Here is a 21,736-nt window from a genome sequence, read left to right as displayed (position 1 = left end):
AAGAATTCTGGGAACTGTAGTTTACCCCTCACAAAGCTACCATTCCCAGCATCTTTAACAAATCACAGTTCCCAGGATTCTTTGGGGAATGTCGTGCACATCAAATGTGTTTTACATGTGCTGGCAAAGATGTATGCTCCTTTCCTCCCTTACAAACTTTGTGTGTTCAATGGCACTCAGAAGACCAGCTTCATTGGGTTAACTGATGCCTCCACATGTTTCATTTATTATTTTGCTTTGGAGCATTTCATTTCGATACTACAGCCTGAAGAAAAGGTCTGCCTAGCTCTTCGGCTTGGTTTTCCTATGTCTAACATTTACTGATCTAACAAAGAGGTGAAGCTTCTTGATCAAAGATTGCAATAGGCCTCTGCATTCCTTTATTGGAACGGGAAGAAGAAGAAGAAGAAGAAGAAGAAGAAGAAGAAGAAGAAGAAGAAGAAGAAGGAGAGGACAGCTATTTTTTTATCCTGTGAAAGCAATGCTGCTAACTCAACAATGAAAACTGCTGGTGTAGCAAGGGACATTCTGGTGAGAATTACTGATTAAAAGTTGGACATATGTTATTTATCCTGAGAATGCAATGCTGCTCAGTCAACGATGAAAATTGTGGGGCATCAAAGGACATTCTACTGAAAGTTATTGATTAAAAGTTGGCCTTAGGTTCACTGCCTTTCTCTCTCATTTCTTCAGAGTATTTAAGCACTCCCCTCCTATCGTGCCAACAGAAGTCATTTTATTGGAAACACAAACTTCATTTTTCTCACTCAAGTTTTCCCTTTTGCCACAAGAGTGTCGATCAGTTTCAGCCTGCAGCCAAGAACTGAACAAGCACAGAAGCAGAAAATGGCACTCAGCAAAGACCGTGGCATTACAATGAATGATGGGAACAAAATCCCCGTATTGGGGTTTGGAACATATACCTCGGACACTGTAAGTAACACATTTAACTCTCAGATTGTTGTAACTTGTTTTTGAAGAGCAAAATGCCTGCCAGCTGCTGAGTGCTTCATACATTGCAAAGCACAGCACGAGATACCTCACCTGATCTGTGAAGCCAATTGTGCATGAGAATTTCTTGGGTCACAGCAGCCAAGAATGGTTTGTAGCTGAGAAACAGTTTCCAGTGTGAGTTGCTGCAGGATTCAAAGTCCCCAGTGCAAAATTTCTAGTGATATTTTCAAAAATATTTCTATAGAACTATAAGTGCCCACTATTACCATAGTTTTGTTGGGAGTAACAATATTATCCAAAATTACCAGGCATTAGCCAGCTATTCTGGACACTAACAATAAATATAGAATCAATTCTTTATCCAAACCATCTTAATTTGGTCCATATCACCAGCAATGCAAATGAAGGGATCGGTGTCGATTCTTGTTTTGTAATTAAATTAATTTCTAGGAATATCATGAATTTTCCAAATAAAAGTTACCACCCAGTTTTTCAAAGCAATTTTCCTTTTCCCATTTTTCCCATTCATATGTCTGCTCCATTCACATATAAAGCGAGGGGTGGAATCCATTTTATACAAAGAGATACTTGCTGACGAAGAGACTTTCTCAATCCTTTCTTCGATATTTCTCCAATTTCACAAACATTTTAACCAATTTTTAAAAAGAGCATTCTACAAACTTTGTTCCACTGTTTGAACCAAAATAACTGGCAAGACGAGGAGGAGGAGTTTGGATTTGATATCCTGCTATATCACTACCCAAAGGAGTCTCAAAGCGGCTAACATTCTCCTTTTCCCTTCCTCCCCCTCAACAAACACTCTGTGAGGTGAGTGGGGCTGAGAGACTTCAAAGAAGTGTGACTGGCCCAAGGTCACCCAGCAGCTGCATGTGGAGGAGCAGGGAAGCGAACCTGGTTCCCCAGATTACGAATCCACCGCTCTTAACCACTACACCATGCTGGCTCAATTAAGTTAATTGATTGCTCATTTTCAATCCTGCATGTGAAGAGAGACTTTGGCTGATTGAACAGATGAGATTACTAATGGATCCAACAGTCAAGAAGGCGGTTTCTGTATGGGCCGTAGAGGGAAATGAGGGGCAGATGGGGCTCATCCAGCTAGGGAGGTAGCCTATCTAGGAGAAGGAAAACTCTGCTTTTGAACCTCCGCTGCCTTGTGGGATATCTTCAGGAGAAGAAAAGGAGTAAACGCTACACAAATCTGGGCTGGAGTTCCTAAGACGGTTGGGTGGTGCATTGCATGCCTCCTTCTGGCAACACCTGCAGCCAAGCTGGTGCCAAATGTATTAGTCTGTGTTCCTTTGGATCACATCAGCAAGGATGAGAGGGGAGCCTTTTCATCTTGGCAGCCCAGGACCTCTATACCCATTGCCCAGGCTTGCACCCCAGGGAAGTCACTTTGGTGCTGCTAACACAGCAGCTTGACTTTCCCCTGGAGGCACACTGCATTGTGTCTTGAGACAGACAGATGCCAACAAGGAGGATGGAGGGGTTCACATCATTGACTTGCTTCTCCCAAGGCCATAGCCTTGGATTCCAGCAGAAATCAGGCTTGGCTCCATCTCTCAGCTGCCCAGCCTGCTTTCTGCTTCCAACTCCTGGATCTCTCTCTCTCTCACACACCCTAGTTTTTGTCTTTCTAACTACCCACCCATTTTCCCTCTGGCACAGAGCTGCTTCATTTATTTCCTTAACATTCCATACTTAAGGGGCCATTGCCAAGAGACTTGCATACCTATTCCAGTAATTGGTTGCTTCTTGTATCCAGAGTTAGAAGGAATTCAGGCATAGAGCCAAAACCCCACTCACATCAAATTTTTTCACACACCATTAAATATTTCATTTTTTCACAATAGTGTGTGTGTGTGTTTGTGTGTGTGTGTATTATAACAGTAACACCATCAATATAACATAAAAGCCAAACCAAAACATGGAGTACATTTTATTGTATTGTCAGCTATGAAACGGTAAGGTACTGTGCATACATAATAGGTTCACTAATTATTATTTTTTATTAAAAAAAAATTATTAACCAGCCAATCAAATCAAATTAAATCACATCACATAAATTCTGAATTACAAAGCCGAATTTTAAATTTTGTTGGGGGGACCCATATTTCAAGATCCGAAGGTTCACTAATTAATTAGTATTCTCCATAGAGATACATGTGTTATAGGGTGTTGCAATGACTCTGCTGACTTATTGATGTGATCTTGAAAGTCCTAAAAAGTGTCTCTCGTTGCCTGACCATTAATAAATGCATAAAAAAATCTGGCATGTTTGGGTCAAGCACTCAGAAATTGCTATTTCCCATACATGTGCATACTGTCAGCAGCTCAGCCTACACTCGACAGGCATGTTCCCTCCCTCCTGGTCGATCATTTGGGAGCTTCAAAAGCTTTCTTCTGCCTGAACATCACAGCGACCGATGCCAACCAACACCGGCACACTTAGGGATCCACAGAGTTTGCGCAACTTGAGTAACAGACCTCAGCAACTCAACATTTTGGCTAATCCACTTTATTTACATATAAACACACACGGAGCACTGCAACATGGCTCTCTCTCTCTCTAGCATCAGACAGCAAAGAGAAAAAGGACAAAGGACAATAGTCCCACTTCATGGAACACAGTAACACAAACATCCTGTCTCCGTCACTTCCCACTCTGTGGAGTCAAAACATATACCGTCATGTGATAGACAACAATCCCATGAATGCAATCATGGAGCAGGAATTCTAACACATATCACGAACACAAGACAAGATTTCATCCTGTTTCCCACCTGGCAGCTATCTGGGAGCACCCGTTTTAATTTTCCATAGTGCCTTGGTCTGTTCTGGTGGAGGGATTGTGAGAAACTAAAATGGCAACTCACCACCTTGCAACTTTGATTGGAGCCCTGTTGTCATTGCTGGTCAGTACCACCTTGCCTCATGAAAGAGATCCCACGAGAGGACCCAGGCATCAGCAGGGATGGATCTAGACACATCAAAGAAGCGTTTCAGTATAAAGTGCTGTAAATTTAAACAGGTAAAACAGGTAGAGAAAAACAAGACTCCATTTCGCCATCTGGTGGCACAATGTTATATCGCACATGCAACACATACTGTATACATAAATTGCTTTTTCTTTACGCTTTTTCTTTCTTTTCATTTAATGTGTTTAGATCCAGCCTAGCTGAGTCCCTGGGACTCAGGTCTAGTTTGAAAATGTCCACCGATACTCAGTGTTACTTACAGGTACCCTCTGATATTAATTTCCCCACTGAAGCAGAGACCTTGACTAACCTTTTCACCTTTTCAACCGGCAGGTTCCAAAAAGTAAGTGTGAGGAGGCTACAAAGATAGCAATAGAATTCGGCTTCCGTCTTATTGATAGTGCATATGTATACCAGACAGAGGAGCACATTGGGCGGGCCATTCGTGCGAAGATTGCAGACGGAACAATAAAAAGGGAAGACATTTTCTACACTGGAAAAGTGAGTGAGTTTGGCATTTTTTTAAAAAAAAGAGTGGTACCTGTGGTACCTCTGGTTATGTACTTAATTCATTCCGGAGGTCCGTTCTTAACCTGGAACCGTTCTTAACCTGAGGTACCAATTTAGCGAATGGGGCCTCCCGCTGCCAACGCACCACTGGTGCACGATTTTTGTTCTCATCCTGAGGTAAAGTTCTTAACCCGAGGTACTACTTCCGGGTTAGCAGAGTCTGTAACTTGAAGTGTTTGTAACCTGATGTGTCTGTAACCCGAGGTACCACAGTAAAATATAGTGCCTGCATTTTTTATTTTTTATTTTAAAGGGTAGAATATAGTGCCTGCATCGTGATGCAGTTACATATTTCACAGTCATTATTTAACAAAATCAGAGCAAAATGCCTCTCCCTATATAAACCTACCCAGATTCTGTGTTCATACTCTGAGGCTCTTCTTTGTGTGCCTCCTCCATGTGAGGCTCGGAGGGCGGCAAAACAAGAACGGGGCCTTTTCTGCATGGCTCCCCATTTGGGGAGTGCTCTCTGCAGGAAGGCTCATTATACACCTCTAGGTGCCAGGCAAATATGTTCCTCTTCAACCAGGCCTTGGGCTCACTAATATTCTATAGCCTTTTTGAACATGTTTTTGCCAGGGGCGGAGGAAGTGGGGGTGCAGTGGGTGCGGACCGCCCCAGGTGTCACCACTGACGGGGGTGACAAAATGCCAGGCAGCACTCACCGCGGGGCCTGCAGCATGCCTGATCCACACATCTCTCCGAGAGGCTTCCTACGCCGCTGGTTATTGGAAGGAGGGATTCCTGTATTGTTGCTTCTGTTTTGACTATTTATTTGTGCCTCCTCAGATAGTAATTCATGGGATAGTTCATGAGCGCTCATCTCAGCATTCTCCCCTGGGTGATCTCCACCCATTAAAGCATCCCCGCCTATCTGGGAATGAGTTCTATCTAATGTAGTAGGTTCTGAGTTCTGTGCTCTTACAAAATCGTCCATTTTACTCTGCTTGCTCTTTTGCTGTGGGCTTACTTGTGGAGATGAGGCCGGTCGCTTCTTTTTCTTAGACATTTCCCCAGAGATAGAGCCGCTACTAATTTCTGCTGTAAATCAGGAAGCTCGGCGTCCTCCCACGCTAGGGTGTTTAATCTCCACTCCTGCTGATAAGTAGTTGGTAGGTTTAGTTGAGCTGGAGCTAATTAAGGCTTTCTCTGAGACTTTCCAAGAGTTTCTCTAAGACTTTTAACTCAAGCCCCTAACTCATGCTTTGTAAATATATAGCTGCCAAATGAGATAAAATATTGCGGCTGATAAAAGCTAATAAAAGACTGATAAAAATAATAAAAACCGCATCAACTGATACGGAGCTCAAGTTGATGCTACCACTAACGATGCCATCTTTGGTTCAGGAGGTAGGCTGTATGAATTATGTATTGCTTTGTAGTGATTTGTTGAGTCTCTGGACCATAATAAAGATTGATGATGATGATTTATTTGTGCTTTAATCTTGTGCTTTTATCTTGTGAACTGCTCCAAGATCTTTTGATGAAGGGCAATATATAAATTTCATAAATAAATGGTAAATATAAATGGTAAAAATACTGTGATGTGTACACAAGAATAGTCATCTGACACAGCGTAACTGTCCCGAAACCCAAAAACTCTGTGGCTCTGTGAAAATATAAATCTCTTTATATTTTTGACAGCTTTGGAGTACCTTCCACCGCCCAGAGCTGGTTCGGAAATGCTTAGAAGAATCCCTGAAGAAACTCCAGTTTGACTACATGGATCTGTTCTTAATGCACAATCCATGTTCTATGAAGGTAAATAATGTCATAATGCAAGTATTGAGTACGATATTTGAATTGGGGGGAGGAGGGGGAAGGAGCCTACTAAAAATATTTGATTCCCTGAAGGAGCATTGGGAATTGTCATTTCCTAGAGATGCTGACAGTTCTCTGCTAGAACATATCTTAATCAAGGAATGCTCGCTCCCAGATTTGGGGGAGAAACCATGCCAGTTAAATAAAACATCTGCATATACTGATGACATTAACTACATGGGCATCACAAGAAAGAAATCATGTGCATAGCAGGACTTGGCGAGGGAGCGAGGGAAGAAAAAAGGGGTTGGAGAGATGGGGAGACAGACCTGTGCAGAGAGAGAAGACAGTTTGTTCTATGGGGCACAGAAAAAAGTAAAGCATATTTGGAGAACCTGTGGCCTTCCAGATGTTCCTCAGTTGCAACTCCTGTCATCCCTGATCACTGTCCTTGCGGGCTGCAGCTGATGGGACTTGGAGGCCAGCAAAGCCTGGAGATCCACTGATTCCCCACCTCTGCATTAAAAGAGACAATACTGAGTTAATATTGCAACAGGGGGATGCTGGTGGAGATGTAGTTCTTGGGCTTGCCGATCAGAAGCTCCCATTGCTCTGCCCCAGCTTCTGCCAACCTAGCAGTTAGAAATCACACCAGTGCAAGTAGATAAATGAGTACCGTTGCGGCGGGAAAGTAAATGGTGTTTCCATGCACTCTGGTTTCCGTCATGGTATTCCGTTGCACCAGAAGAGGTTGAGTCATGCTGGCCACATGACCCGGAAAGCTGTCTGAGGACAAATGCCAGCTATCTTGGTCTTGAAGCAAGATGAGCGCCATAACCCCATAGTCACCTTTGACTGGACTTAACTGTCTAGGGGTCCTTAACCTTTACCGTTACCTAATATTTCACCATAAGTATTTTTTTCCTGGATAAAGTAAACTTTATCCCTCTTGAATAAACAAGAATGTGAAATGTGGTGCTTATGAACTTGCTTGTGAACCTGAAATGCACTCATTCCCTTCCCCTCCTTTTCTAGCCTGGACCAGATTTATTTCCCATGGGAGAAGACAAAAAATTGATTTTTGACAACGTAGATCTTCAGAAGACATGGGAGGTAGGTGCCTGGGATTAGCAAATCCAGCCCTTGAGTCTTTCAGATACAGAGCACAGTAGCCTTCCACCAGAGGAGGCATGTCCAGAACAATGACTCACACAATGGCTCCTATGAGAGCTGGTGAATTATTGCACACTCTTGGGAGTATATGAGTGAGCTTCCAATCTTAATTGGAGGGGGTGTGGCCTCAGCTATTCAACAAACACCACTCAACAAACATGTCATGTTTTCTTTGCCAGGCAATGGAGGCGTGCAAAGATGCCGGCTTGGTGAGGTCCATCGGAGTGTCCAGCTTCACTCGTAAGCAGCTGGAAATGATCCTGAACAAGCCAGGATTGAAATACAAGCCAGTGATAAACCAGGTCAAGTGTGATTGCTTTTTTAAGGGGTTTGTTCCAAGCATGGTTGAAAGCTTCTTTATTTAAGCTCTTTTGTGAGAGGACCTTTGTTTGGATGAACACAGCAATTCCCTGAAAAAACTTGCTTAAGGTTATAAGGTTGCAGACCAAGTCACAGTTGTGGGGTAGACTCCCCTAAATTCCTGGAACCAGTAATAAAGACTTCTGAATCCTCAGACAAAAGAAGTGTGGAGAAGTGCATAATGTTTGAAACAAGCATCTCAGGTAGAAGGAGGCCTGCAAGCAGTCAGTGTCAGGATCATTCAACAAGCAAGTAGGACTCCGTTAGAGACACATGCCCGACTGGCATGTTCTCTCCCTCCTGGTCAGGCGTTCGGGAGCTTCAAAAGCTTTCTCCAGCCCAAACATCACAGCGACTGATACCAAGAGGCATCAGCACGCTTAGGAACAGCAGAGTGTTAGCATTTCGCGTGACAAACTCAGGAGCGCAGCATTTTGGCTAAACTACTTTATTAACACATCATACACTCGGAACATTCCGACTCAGCCCCTTCTTCATCAGCATCAAACAGCAAAGAGAGAAAACAAAGGAGAATAGTCCTACATCACAGAACACAGTACATGTAATACGAAACATCCCGTCTCCGTCACTTCCCACACTGCGGAATGAAAACATACACCGTCATGTGATAAAACCAATCCCATGACTGCAAGCATGGGGCAAGAATCCTAACAGTCAGGGCCCACACAGCCTCTTGTGGGGACTCTGGAAGTTCTCAAGTAGGGGGCAAGGGCCTTTGAGTTAGGCATCTGGGCAAAGCTGTTGCACCCAAGCAGCCCTGATTCACTTGGGCACTGGTGTATATCATGTAACCAATGAGACCAAGGCAGGCTAGTCCAAGGCATGCAACCTGCTAGCTAAGCAGGAGTGATAGACTGACAATGAGATGTGTGCAGCCGTGATCTCCCAGTACCATAGAGACAGTGGTCCAGATAGTCCCACTTAAATCATGGCTTCTCTGTACCCTCTGCCCAACCTTGATGCGCTATCCAATTCATATATGGCAGTAGAGGGGGCACCCCAGACAATTAGTTCTTATGCCCCCCATACTTTCCACCATTGCTGAGCCACAGTGATGACTTGAAGAAAATACACTTTTCACATACAAAATCCATTTACACAGGGAGGATTACTGAAAACTATACCAATACTTCCTTACATATGAGATAAAACTGCTCCCTTAAATAGAAACATTGCCACCCAACCCCATCCCACTCCCCACTCCCCTCTTTCCCTGTCTTTTCTTCCCAACCTCACACTGTATGTAACACTAATGTCTCACAATAAATGAAACTGATCTGTAGAAAATGAAACTTGAAAAAAGAGACAATGCACATATTTTCGTAAACTAAGAAATCTTTAATAAAAACAACAACAACAACAACAACTGCCCTCTTTGAAAAGTCTTGCACCCTTCTTCCCCTTTTTTTATTTTCTGATGTCTCCACTGCTCAATTTGATTGGAAATTTCAGTTTATTGAGACCCTGATAAAGCAGAGTCCCAGATCATCTGCTCAGCTTGATGGAAAGCCACGCAAATCCCCCATCAGATCTTTCTGCTGAAAATAGAAAATTCAGAGACTGAGTGGGCAGAAATAGAGACACTGCAGGCAGGACAGTGTGCCCAGGACATTTCTTCTTTGGGTATAATGACTCAACAGGGCTGGAGTGAGAGGAGACTGAGGGGGAATAAGCCCTGTCCCCCATCTTCAGCTAACACACATTTCACGGATGAGGAGTGTGGCAATGGAAACCACAAACACAAGAATGGTCCTCTAAAGATTCTGATGCATCAGAAAACACAACACACTTTAAGAAAGGTAACAGCTGAATATTTCAAGAAACAAATGCATTGATCTGCTTTTCTGTCTTTCCTTTATTTCACAGTATTTTTTGTTTCATCTGAATTCTCACTTTTGGGTTGTGTTGGGGGATTTTGAATCTGCAGGTTGAATGCCAGCCTTATCGGAACCAAAGCAAGCTGCTGGACTTCTGCAAGTCAAACGATATCATCCTAGAAGGATATTGTGTCCTGGGATCCCAAAGGGACCCAAGATGGTAAGAGATGAAGCCAAAATGTTTGGGGACCATCTCAGGCAACCACCTAGGCCCACTATTCCCCAGCATCTACATCAGCTCTTTAGGCTGCATTCTGGGTCCCACAATTAATAAAGAGGTGGATACCAGCACCAGGGCCTTTAATGTAGTGGCTCCAAATTTTGCGAAATCATTCCACAGAGAGATCTACAGAGCTCTTCCCCTCCCATTTTAGACATTCTCAGAAACCTTCCCATTGCTGAAGTGTGTGTGTGTGTGTGTGTGTGTATAGATAGATGATAGATGATAGATAGATAGATATAGATAGACTGCTTGACTTCTCCCGAATGTATGTTTTTAAATGTTGCAGGCAGGGGGCTATTTAATAATTTCTGCTTCTGAAATTTTGCGCTGTTTTTAAATCACATTTATATTATGTTTAATGATGCTTTAAGCAGTAGAATGGCAGGAATGAAATGGCCCTGCACCCGGCCTTGCATTTCAATAATTATAGCAGTTCTCTTTTTGCATAGCCTGTTCCCTATGTTTCAGAATTTTGAGTTCTGTTGTTTTCATCTGTATTGGAAGCCACCCTAATGATTATTTTTCACAAGTGGGACCAGCAAAAAAACATTTTGCGAAATCATTCCACAGAGAGATCTACAGAGCTCTTCCCCTCCCATTTTAGACATTCTCAGAAACCTTGCAAACTCCCCCCCCCAAAAAAATACTGATTGTACTTCAGCAAAGAAAAAGACCTCTCTTTTGTGCATGGATGCTACCATTTTGGCTGCAGAATGATCCACGTGCAAAGTATGAGCTTGTGATTTATTCGGAGAAGAGCACTATACTAAAAACTTGTCAATATCCTTATTAAACTGTGGGATACAGAACTTGACACAGTATTCCAGGTGAAGTCTGACCAGTGCATAATAAAAAAGGTAAAGGGACCCCTGACCACTAGGTCCAGTCGTGACTGACTCTGGGGTTGCGGCGCTCATCTCGCTTTATTGGCCGAGGGAGCCGGCATACAGCTTCCGGGTCATGTGGCCAGCATGACTAAGCCGCTTCTGGCGAACCAGAGCAGCGCACGGAAACGCCATTTACCTTCCCACCGGAGCAGTACCTATTTATCTACTTGCACTTTGATGTGCTTTTGAACTGCTAGGTTGGCAGGAGCAGGGACCGAGCAACGGGAGCTCACCCTGTCGCAGGGATTTGAACTGCCGACCTTCTCATCGGCAAGGCCTAGGCTCTGTGGTTTAACCCACAGCGCCACCCGCGTCCCTATTCCCTCAATCAGAACACTATACTTCTGCTGAAGCAGCCTAGAATAGCGTTAGCTTCTCTTCCTGCTGCATCACAATGTGACTCATGTTAAGCTTGTGGTCTACAAAGACCCCTAGATCCTTTTCATATATACTGCTGTCAAGCCAAGTGTCCCCCATCCTATATTTGTGCATGTATATTTGTGCATCTTGACACCAGAAACACACCTTCTCCCCTTGTTGCTCTTCAACAGGTGCAATACAGATGCTCCTCCCCTGCTTGAAGACCCTTTGTTGGTTGCGATCGCCAAGAAGTACAACAAAAGCCCAGCTCTCGTGGCTATTCGCTACCAACTGCAGCGCGGCCTGGTGGTCCTAGTGAAGGCTGACACCAGAGAGCAAATTGAGGAAGACATCCAGGTAAAGCAGCATATATTAATCCATTTAAAAACAATACTGAAAAAGCACATCATTTGGACACTGTGATCTCACAGGTCACATGACACATGCGGGAGGGAAGATGTGCATCTTGGTTTGGGGACTCAAGAAGTTGGAGGAGTTTCCAGCAGTGGGTATTCAGAAGAATCACTGCCTCAGACCGTGAAGTCAGAGTGCAACCATCATGACTAGCTTCCTCTGGTATTCTTATCCACCATGAATTTGTTTAATGTTTAAAGCAATCCAAGTTGGTTGCTGTCACTGTCTCGCATGGAAGCAAGTTCAGTAGTTATCTATACACTGCATAATAATAATAATAATAATAATAATAATAATAATAATGTATTTATACGCCGTCCATCTGGCCGGGGTGTCCCCAGCTACTCTGGGCGGCTCCCAACAGAATGTTAAAAGCACAATAAAACATCAATCATTAAAAACTTCCCTAAACAGGACTGCCTTCAGATGTCTTCTAAAAGTCAGATAGTTGTTTATTTCCTTCACATCTGATGGGAGGACATTCCACAGGGTGGGTGCCACTACCAAGAAGGCACTCTGCCTGGTTCCCTGTAACTTGGCTTTTCGCAGCGAGGGAACCACCAGAAGGCCCTTGGTGCTGGTCCTCAGTGTCCAGGCTGAACGATGGGTGTGGAGATGCTCCTTCAGGTATACTGGGCCGAGGCCATTTAAGGTTTTAAAGGTCAGCACCAACAATTTGAATTTGCTCGGAAATGTACTGGGAGCTAATATGGGCCTTTCAGGACCGATGTTATATGGTCTCGGCGGCCACTCCCAGTCACCAGTCTAGCTGCCGCATTCTGGATTTGTTTTAGCTTCAGGATCACCTCCAAAGGTAGCCCTTTTGCAGTAGTCCAAGTGGGAAATAACTAGAGCATGCACCACTCTGGCGAGACAGTCTGCAGGCAGGTAGGGTTTCAGCCTGCATCCCAGATGGAGCTGGTAGTCAGATAGTAGTTCCTTCACATCTGATGGGAGGACATTCCACAGGGTGGGTGCTATCAGGAAGGCACAGCTGTGAGTACTGAAGAAGTACTCAACTATATTTGCTGGAGTATGACCTCCCTCATTCCTGACCATTGGACATGATGGCTGAGACTGATGGGGAGTTGGAGTCCATCCACATCTGGGGGGCCACCGTTTCCCCACTCCTGTTCTATTGCAAACCTACATTACTATGCATATAAAATTCCCTCAGTGGGAGGACATCTGGGCTGAAGCTGTTGAATGAAGGAATTCAACTTTGGAAGGTGGTAGCAAAATTCGCTTTGGTTTCTCTGTTGCTGGAAAAAAGTGCACAGCTCTGAGGTGCAAAAAGAAGACATGATTAAATACCACCTCAGTATTATTTTTTTCTCCTCCTCACAGGCATTTACTTTCCAGCTGTCTGAGGAGGATATGAAATCCATTGATGGCCTTCACAATAACATGAGCTATATAAAAGCGGAAGCGTAAGTCATATTTAAATAGTATGCATATGAATACATAAAAGTGCATCATGCAAGAATTCATACTGTGAGAGCAAAAGGAAGAAGAGATCTAGCATCCATCTCTAGATTCGCCAGATTTCCGGAGGTTCCCTATAACACAACTGCCCTTCCACCTCTCGCCTCTGAGCTGATGGCAGTTCCCTGACATCCCCCGACAGTTGCTCTGTGCTTTGAAACCAGGCTTCCAAATACCCTTGAGACCAATGCCATACAATGATGTGCAGACATTCCCAGGAGCATTTGATGGGGGAGAGATGGCTGCCTCGTGCATTACTGCCAGTAAGGGACTCCCAAAACAGCATTTGTCCTTCTGCCCCTACCTGAAAGTCTCAAAAAGACGCTGGGGAAGAGGAGGGAGACCTTTGACCCAACCCTTTTGTACCACTTTGATCAGCAACCAGGGCTGTGTTCATCATCTAGGGGTTATTTTCTCTAGTGAGAAGACGGACATATGATCATCCTGATATTGCAAATGGCGGACCATTTTGACTTTCAGCCTCCCAGATATTCAGCAGGGTGGGCATTTGATGGCAAACTCAGGGAGCTTACAATGCACTGTGTGAAATGGTCTCATGAGGCAATGGCTGGCAACAGATCAATTTTCGTTGCTTGTACATCTTCCACACCCTGAGTGTTTACTCTCTTTTCTTTTGTTTCAGATTTGCTGATCACCCACAGTATTACCCACCAGATGTGGAATAAGGACTCGTCTCCCATCTCCAGTTTATCCCCTTCTGAACCTGGGTCCTTTTCCATGGAAAACACTGGGCAAATCTGTGAATATCAGTTGCTCCCAGCATCTCATTTTCCACTCTTCAGTTCCTGAAATCTCCGTATCAGTTTAGGATGGAAAGAAAATCTCTTGAAAATTCATCATTGCAGATTTCTCCTACCATACTCATTTTTCTTTGCACTTTTGGCTAAAATAAAGCATGTTTGCATCGTGTTACTAATATATGCTCTTTAATGCATGCTTTACCCCACTATATGTATTTTTGTAATGGTTCTGTACCTGAACAACTGCCTCACAAAATTCAGAGAATTGCCACTTTCTCATGATAATTGCATTTTGATTTGTATATTGGTTCAAGAAGTGTGAGCTGTGTAGTTTCACATTAAAATGTGAACAAAATTTAACTCCTCCTCCACCCCTTGTTGTTGTTTAGTAGTGTCCAACTCTTCATGACCCCATGGGCCAGAGCATGCCAGGCACTCCTGTCTTCCACTGCATCCCGCAGTTTGGTCAAACTCATGCTGGTAGCTTCGAGAACACTATCCAACCATCTCGTCCTCTGTCGTCCCCTTCTCCTTGTGCCCTCCATCTTTCCCAGCATCAGGGTCTTTTCCAGGGAGACTTCTCTTCTCATGAGGTGGCCAAAGTATTGGAGTCTCAGCTTCAAGACCTGTCCTTCCAGTGAGCACTCAGGGCTGATTTCCTTAAGAATGGAGAGGTTTGATCTTCTTGCAGTCCATGGGACTCTCAAGAGTCTCCTCCAGCACCATAATTCAAAAGCATCAATTCTTCAGCGATCAGCCTTCTTTATGGTCCAGCTCTCACTTCCATTCATCACTACTGGAAAAACCATAGCTTTGACTATACGGACCTTTTTTGGCAAGGTGATGTCTCTGCTTTTTAAGATGCTATCCAGGTTTGTCATTGCTTTTCTCCCAAGAAGCAGGCATCTTTTAATTTCGTGGCTGCTGTCACCATCTGCAGTGATCATGGAGCCCAAGAAAGTAAAATCTCTCACTGCCTCCATTTCTTCCCCTTCTATTTGCCAGGAGGTAATGGGACCAGTGGCCATGATCTTCATTTTTTTGATGTTGAGTTTCAGACCATATTTTGCATTCTCCGCTTTCACCCTCATTAAAAGGTTCTTTAATTCCTCCTCACTTTCTGCCATCAAGGTTGTGTCATCTGCATATCTAATATTTCTTCCGGCAATCTTAATTCTGGCTAGGGATTCATCCAGCCCAGCCTTTCGCATGATGAATTCTGCATATAGGTTAAATAAGTAGGGAGACAATATACAGCCTTGTCGTACTCCTTTCCCAATTTTGAACCAAGCAGTTGTTCCATATCCAGTTCTAACTGTTGCTTCTTATCCCACATAGAGATTTCTCAGGAGACAGATGAGGTGATCAGGCACTCCCATTTCTTTAAGAACTTGCCATAGTTTGCGGTGGTTGACACAGTCAAAGGCTTTTGCATTGTCAATGAAGCAGAAGTAGATGTCTTTCTGGAACTCTCTAGCTTTCTCCATAATCCAGCGCATGTTTGCAATTTGGTCTCTGGTTCCTGTGCCTCTTCTAAATCCAGCTTGCACTTCTGGGAGTTCTCGGTCCACATACTGCTTGAGCCTTCCTTGTAGAATTTTAAGCATAAGCTTGGTAGCGTGTGAAATGAGTGCAATTGTGCGGTAGTTGGAGCATTCTTTGGCACTGCCCTTCTTTGGGATTGGGATGTAGACTGATCTTCTCCAATCCTCTGGACTCTGCTGAGTTTTCCAAACTTGCTGGCATATTGAGTGTAGCATATTGAGTGTAACAGCATCATGTTTTAAAATTTTAAATAGTTCAGCTGGAATACCATCACTTCCTTTTTTAAGAATAATTTTCTATTAACCGACCAATCACATCAAATCAAACCAAATTACATAATTTCCAAATTAAACAGCCGAATTTTAAATTTTTGTTGGGGGTACCCATATTTCAAGTTCCGAAGGGGATCCAATCAACTTTTTGCTTCTTACTGCTGTTTTAATGTCCACAAATCTAACCTTATGATGTTCACAGTACTATCCAGTCCTTTCTTATTGTTTTTCCACATCTCTTGTTGTTATTTTCATATATTTTTCCTTTCTCTTTGTGACCTCTGATAGTCTCCACAAGCTGGTTAGAACATTTTGTGATCCTGCGTGGATATTATTTTTTTTATCCAGTAGCCATATCCAGATGTTTTCCATATAACATCACTTCCATACATCAAAACAGTCTTAGCGTCATTAATCTTCACCAATCTGCCTCCTTTCTCAAAACCTCTGAGGAGATTCACCAGGAATGCAGTCTGAAAACAAGTCCGTTCTTCCTCCCTGCTATAAATCCTTCGGCAAGATGGCGACTCCGAATTAATTACTGCGCCATTCCAAAAGCTCTTATTGCTTCTCGATCTCCATAAAGCATACTTTTGGTTAAAGTTTATCTCCACACAGACCTTAATCATGCTGCTTGGGTCAGTTCAACCGACGATTCTAATGAGGAGGGGTTCTTGTAAATCACATAGAAGGAAAGTAAAAAAGGTTCCCCCCCCATTCAGTCCCGTTGTCAACATACCCAGCCTTTGATGTATCTTCATCATAAAATATTCCTGTTTCTCCAACCCGTCGTCTTCTTTCGCAGAGGTCACTTAAATTAGCAGACTTCACTCCCCTTCTTCACTTGAAATATGTGCATTTGCTTCTTTTGTAATTAATTATTCCAAATTGCTGCAGCTTGTGTGCGATCAGAGACAGCGTCCAGGAGAGCCGAGGTCCACACGGGGGCATTCTGCCTAGGGCCCTCACCCCCTTCTTTCGATTTAGGGGGTGATTTATGGGCACAGCAGGCAAGGGCAGTGTTCCCCATTTCCTTGGGGCAACAAGGGAGGCTGCCTACTCCCATAACAGCCTCTTAATTACCCCGTGTGGGTCGGAGAGATGGTATTGTCGGCCCCATCACTTCCACTGGCCTTGTTATTAGCAGTGCTTTCTAAGGCGCATTTGACTTCACTCTTCAGGATGTCTGGCTCAAGGTCAGCAACCACACTACCTGGGGTGTACGAGCCATCCATATCTTTCTGGTATAATTCCTCTGTGTATTCTTGCCACCTCTTCTTGATGTCTTCTGCTTCTGTTAGGTCCTTACCACTTTTGTCCTTTATTATGGTAATCTTTGCACAAAATGTTCCTTTCATATCTCCAATTTTCTTGAACAGATCTCTGGTTCTTCCCATTCTGTTGTTTTTCTCTATTTCTTTGCACTGCTCGTTTAAGAAGGCCTTCTTGTCTCTCCTTGCTATTCTTTGGAAATCTGCATTCAATTTCCTGTATCTTTCACTATCTCCCTCGCATTTTGCTTGCCTTCTCTCCCCCGCTATTTGTAAGGCCTCGTTGGACAGCCCCTTTGCTTTCTTGCATTTCCTTTTCATTGGGATGGTTTTCGTTGCTGCTTCCTGTATAATGTTGCGAGCCTCCACCCATAGTTCTTCAGGCACTCTGTCCACCAAATCTAAATCCTTAAACCTGTTCCTCACTTCCACTGTGTATTCATAAGGGATTTGATTTAGATTGTATCTTACCGGCCCAGTGGTTTTTCCTACTTTCTTCAGTTTAAGCTTCAATTTTGCTATAAGAAGCCGGTGGTCTGAGCCACAGTCAGCTCCAGGTCTTGTTTTTGCTGACTGTATAGAGTTTCTCATCTTTGGCTGCAGAGAATATAATCAATCTGATTTCGATGTTGCCCATCTGGTGATGTCCATGTGTAGAGTCGTCTCTTGTGTTGTTGGAAAAGTGTGTTTGTGATGAGCAGCTTGTTCTCTTGACAGAACTCTATTAGCCTTTGACCTGCTTCGTTTTGAACTCCAAGGCCAAACTTGCCAGTTGTTCCTTTTATCTCTTGATTCCCTATTTTAGCATTCCAATCCCCTATAATGAGAAGAACATCCTTCTTTGGTGTCATTTCTATAAGGTGTTGTAAGTCTTCATATAATTGGTCAATTTCAGTTTCTTCAGCACCAGTAGTTGGTGCATAAACTTGGATTACTGTGATGTTAAAAGGTCTGCCTTGGATTCGTATCGAGATCATTCTATCATTTTTGAGATTGCATCCCAGTACAGCTTTCGCCACTCTTTTGTTGACTATGAGGGCCACTCCATTTCTTTTATGGGATTCTTGCCCACAGCAGTAGATATGATGGTCATCCAAACTGAATTCACCCATTCCTGTCCATTTTAGTTCACTGATGCCAAGGATGTCAATATTTATTCTTGCCATCTCATTTTTGACCACATCCAACTTACCCAGTGTCAGGGAGCTGCCATCGAAGCGGGAGGCGGAGAGAAGGCTCCAGGACGATGGTGGAGAGGGTCCGAGTAGGAGGAGGGATAGCCCATCCGCTGGGGAAGGTAATCAGCGTAACACCAGTGGAGAAGGGGAGGAGATAGAGGAATCGGAGTGGTGGCTCCAGGACTCTTTGCAGGAGACCAGCGGAGAGGGCACGAGTACTGCATTGCCCACACCCACCTTGCGCAGAAAGCTTTCACGCAGGCAACGGGGGAGGAGACTGGGCGTCAAACAGCTTCTATGTTGGAAGCGGTTTAAGAAACGCCCACTGACGGATTCTGCCAGCGACTGAGGCAGCCACGGAATTGAGGCTGTCCTGACAGAAAGGGTTCAACCATGCAACCTAGCCATGAGTAAAGGCAACTTACGCACAAGCAATCCCTAGAACCATTACAGCAATCCGTCAGTCCCTTACGTTGCTTGTGCGCAGCTTCGGAGGAGCGACAACATGAGCCTTACCAGGGGAGCCGGAGGTCAGGAGGAGCAAGCAGCTGGAGGGCCAAGTCTGGTGGAGAGAAACCGAGACTTGGAACAGCATGTGGCTCTCCTAATGGTGCGGCTGGATGAAAGGCGGGCTCAGGATGCACAGGTCAGACCCACCCCCATCGCAAGGAAAGTGCCGGGCTAGTACAGAAGTTTGGGGGGGACCCCCAAGACTATAATGTGTTCCGAACGGAAACAGAGTATGCCTTGGAACTGCAGCATAATGACTTTGAGAATGATGGAGAATGGGTAGCCTATGTGGTGGGGCATCTCCAGGGAGGGGCACGTGAATGGATTAGGCCCCTCATGGTAACGCAGAATACGGCCCTGAAGGACCTTAAGAAATTCTTCCAGGCCATGGACGCGATGTATTCAAGTGAAGTGGCACAAAGTGTGACTCAGCGGGAGTTGATGGGGTGCAAGCAGGGGAACCAATCAGTTAGAGAATACTGGTCACGTTTTGCCATGATGATCCACCGGCTTGGATGGAGTTTGGACTCGGAACCAGTGCAAATGCTATTCAAGGAGGGATTATCTCCTTCTGTGAAGGACGAACTGTCCAGGGCCCCCCGCCCGCAGTCCATGGATCAGCTGACCAAGGCTGTGCTTGCAATTGGAGTACGACAGGAAGCGCGCACTCAGGAGAAGCGCAAGGGAAAGGGGGAACGTTGCCTTGACTACAGCATTCCTGAAATACCAAGGCAACTTTCCCAAGCTCCTGAGCCAATGGAGGTGGACGGTGCTCGCACCAGCGGGGTTTCAAAGTCCAGTGAAGGTCGCAAAAGGGAGGGGAAAGATTGGAAGACGACCAAGAAATGTTTTCTCTGCCAACAGCCAGGACACTTTGCCAAGGTCTGCCCTCAAAAGAAGGCATGGCAAGGGATGTGGGGGCTGCTGCCAGCGAGGAGGAGGAGGAGGAGCAAGAACAGGCGCAGGGAAATGAAAGTGCCTGGCTGCCAGTCAAGAGGGCAAGCAGCCAGGCAAGCAAGCAATAAAAGCGCCCCAGCCTGAACACCCCAGAGCAGCTATAGCTGTAGAAGTGGTGCTAGAACTCCCGAATGGGCACCCTGTCAAGGTTGAGGGGTTGCTGGATTCAGGCAGCTCCTGTAATTTCTTCAGCAGGGACTTTGCCCTGGAGCACCAACTCCACCTACTACCTTTGGATTTTCGCTTTCAAGTGACCACCATAGATGGGAGGGAACTTCTGGGGGGGGGGTGACACACCAGACCCCTCCAGTGCGAATGAGGGTTTCCAGGCACACTGAAACCATCGCCTTTCATGTGGCCACACTGGCAGGACCTCCAATAATATTGGGAATGAGCTGGCTAGCACTGCATGATCCAGTAGTGTCATGGCATCAGCAGTCAGTCACCTTTGGATCAACTTACTGTTTGGAGCACTGTCTGGGGGGGGACCCCAAAAATGACTGTGGCCAGGGTGGCTGGGCTGGCAGTGGGAACAAAAGGGGAAGTGCCAAGACAATATGCTGACCTAAGGGAAGTCTTCAGCGAGAAAGAGGCAGACAAACTACCCCCTCATCGGCCCTTTGACTGCCAGATCAACTTGCTCCCAGGGGCTCAACTACCAATGGGTAAGCTGTATGCCATGTCTGACAGGGAGATGCAGGAGTTGAGGCAGTTTATCGACAAGAATCTGAAGAGAGGGTTCATAAGGGAATCAAAGGCAGTGGGGGGCAGCCCGGTGTTCTTTGTGGACAAAAAGGAGACTAACCAGCCCAGATTGGTCGTAGACTATAGGGCCTTGAATATGGTTTCAGAACCGGTGACCTTCCCAATGCCGAGGATTGATGACATTTTAACACAGGTGAGGCGGGAATTTTTTTTTACTAAGTTGGATCTCCGGGGAGCGTACAATCTTATTAGAATATGCGAGGGGGACGAATGGAAAACCACCATGTTCACCCCCCTGGGGCGTTTGAGTACTTAGTCATGCCCTTCGGATTACAATCAGGCTCCGCCTGCTTTCAAGCTTTCATGCACCACATGTTGGGGCCCCTGCTGTACAAGAACTGCGTAGCCTTTTTGGACGACATCTTAATCTATTCGGACAATGAGGAGCAACATGTCAGAGACATCAGGGAAGTGCTAAAAAGACTGCATAAGCACCAGCTGTGGGTCAAGCTGGAAAAATGCCAATTCCACGCCAAAGAAGTCGAATTTTTGGGGTACAGGTTGTCTGACAAGGGCCTAGCTATGGACCCGAGCAAGGTGCAGGCGGTGTTGGAGTGGAAGGCACCCAAGACCCGGAAGGATGTGCAGAGGTTCCTAGGGTTCAGCAACTTCTACAGGAAGTTCATCAAGAACTTCGCCCACTTGACAGCACCCATCACAGATTGTCTCAGCAGCAAGAAGAAGTTCGCTTGGACAGAAAGTGCCCAGCAATCCTTTGAAAGACTGAAGAAAGCATTCGCCTCGGAGGAGCAGCTCCTGCATGTTGACCTGAAGAAGCCCATGAGGTTGGAAACCGATGCGTCCGACCGAGCCATTGGGGCGGTACTTCTTTTGCAGGCAGGAGCCGAAGGGGGCTGGAGACCGTGTGCCTTTTTCTCGAGGAAGCTGAGCAAGTCGGAGCAGAACTATACCGTGTATGACCGTGAACTGCTTGCGATCTATGCGGCGTTTCGCCGATGGAGACATCTGTTAATAGGGGCGCAACACAAGATTCAGGTTTGCACTGATCACAAGAACCTAGAATACTGGAGAACTGCACGAGTGCTCAACCAGAGACAAATTCGATGGGCACAGGAGTTCTCCAAGTTTTCCTTCGAGATCCGATACATTCCGGGAGAAGAAAACGTGAGAGCAGATGCGCTCTCCCGGAAGCCGGAGTACATGGAAGGAGAGGGACCGCCGGAGATACGACACGTAATATCCGAGGACCGATGGGTGTATGGGGGAGCGTTGGTTGGGAAACGAGAACTGGGGGAGCTTACTAGAAATGACGAGTTCGCTCAAACTAAAATCAGAGAACTCCGAGAAGGAAGGGAAAGCCATGGAGGGTTTGAGGAAAAGGAAGGGTTGTTGTACTACAAGGGGGCACTGTATGTACCAGGGGGGACCC

At 45.2% G+C, this 21,736-nt stretch overlaps 1 protein-coding gene and 1 long non-coding RNA gene across 2 annotated transcripts in view; both read left to right on the top strand.

The window, feature by feature from the left end:
* LOC310659283 overlaps nucleotides 1-21,736 on the top strand; it is a 40,118-nt gene that overhangs the window by 14,773 nt on the left and 3,609 nt on the right. The gene's annotated exons all lie outside the window — the stretch shown is intronic.
* On the top strand, nucleotides 758-14,208 carry LOC310659177 (aldo-keto reductase family 1 member C3-like). Its single transcript, XM_083402380.1, has 9 exons — nucleotides 758-933; nucleotides 4,290-4,457; nucleotides 6,171-6,287; nucleotides 7,323-7,400; nucleotides 7,640-7,762; nucleotides 9,769-9,878; nucleotides 11,380-11,545; nucleotides 12,950-13,032; nucleotides 13,731-14,208. The coding sequence occupies exons 1-9, from the start codon at nucleotides 847-849 to the stop codon at nucleotides 13,771-13,773; spliced, it is 975 nt and encodes a 324-aa protein (XP_083258506.1). The 5' UTR covers nucleotides 758-846; the 3' UTR covers nucleotides 13,774-14,208.

Source organism: Podarcis tiliguerta (assembly GCF_965153285.1).
Source record: "Podarcis tiliguerta genome assembly, chromosome: 10".
Lineage (NCBI taxonomy): Eukaryota > Metazoa > Chordata > Lepidosauria > Squamata > Lacertidae > Podarcis > Podarcis tiliguerta.
Note: the sequence above shows the minus strand (reverse complement) of the source record. Positions and strands in the feature narration are given on the sequence as shown.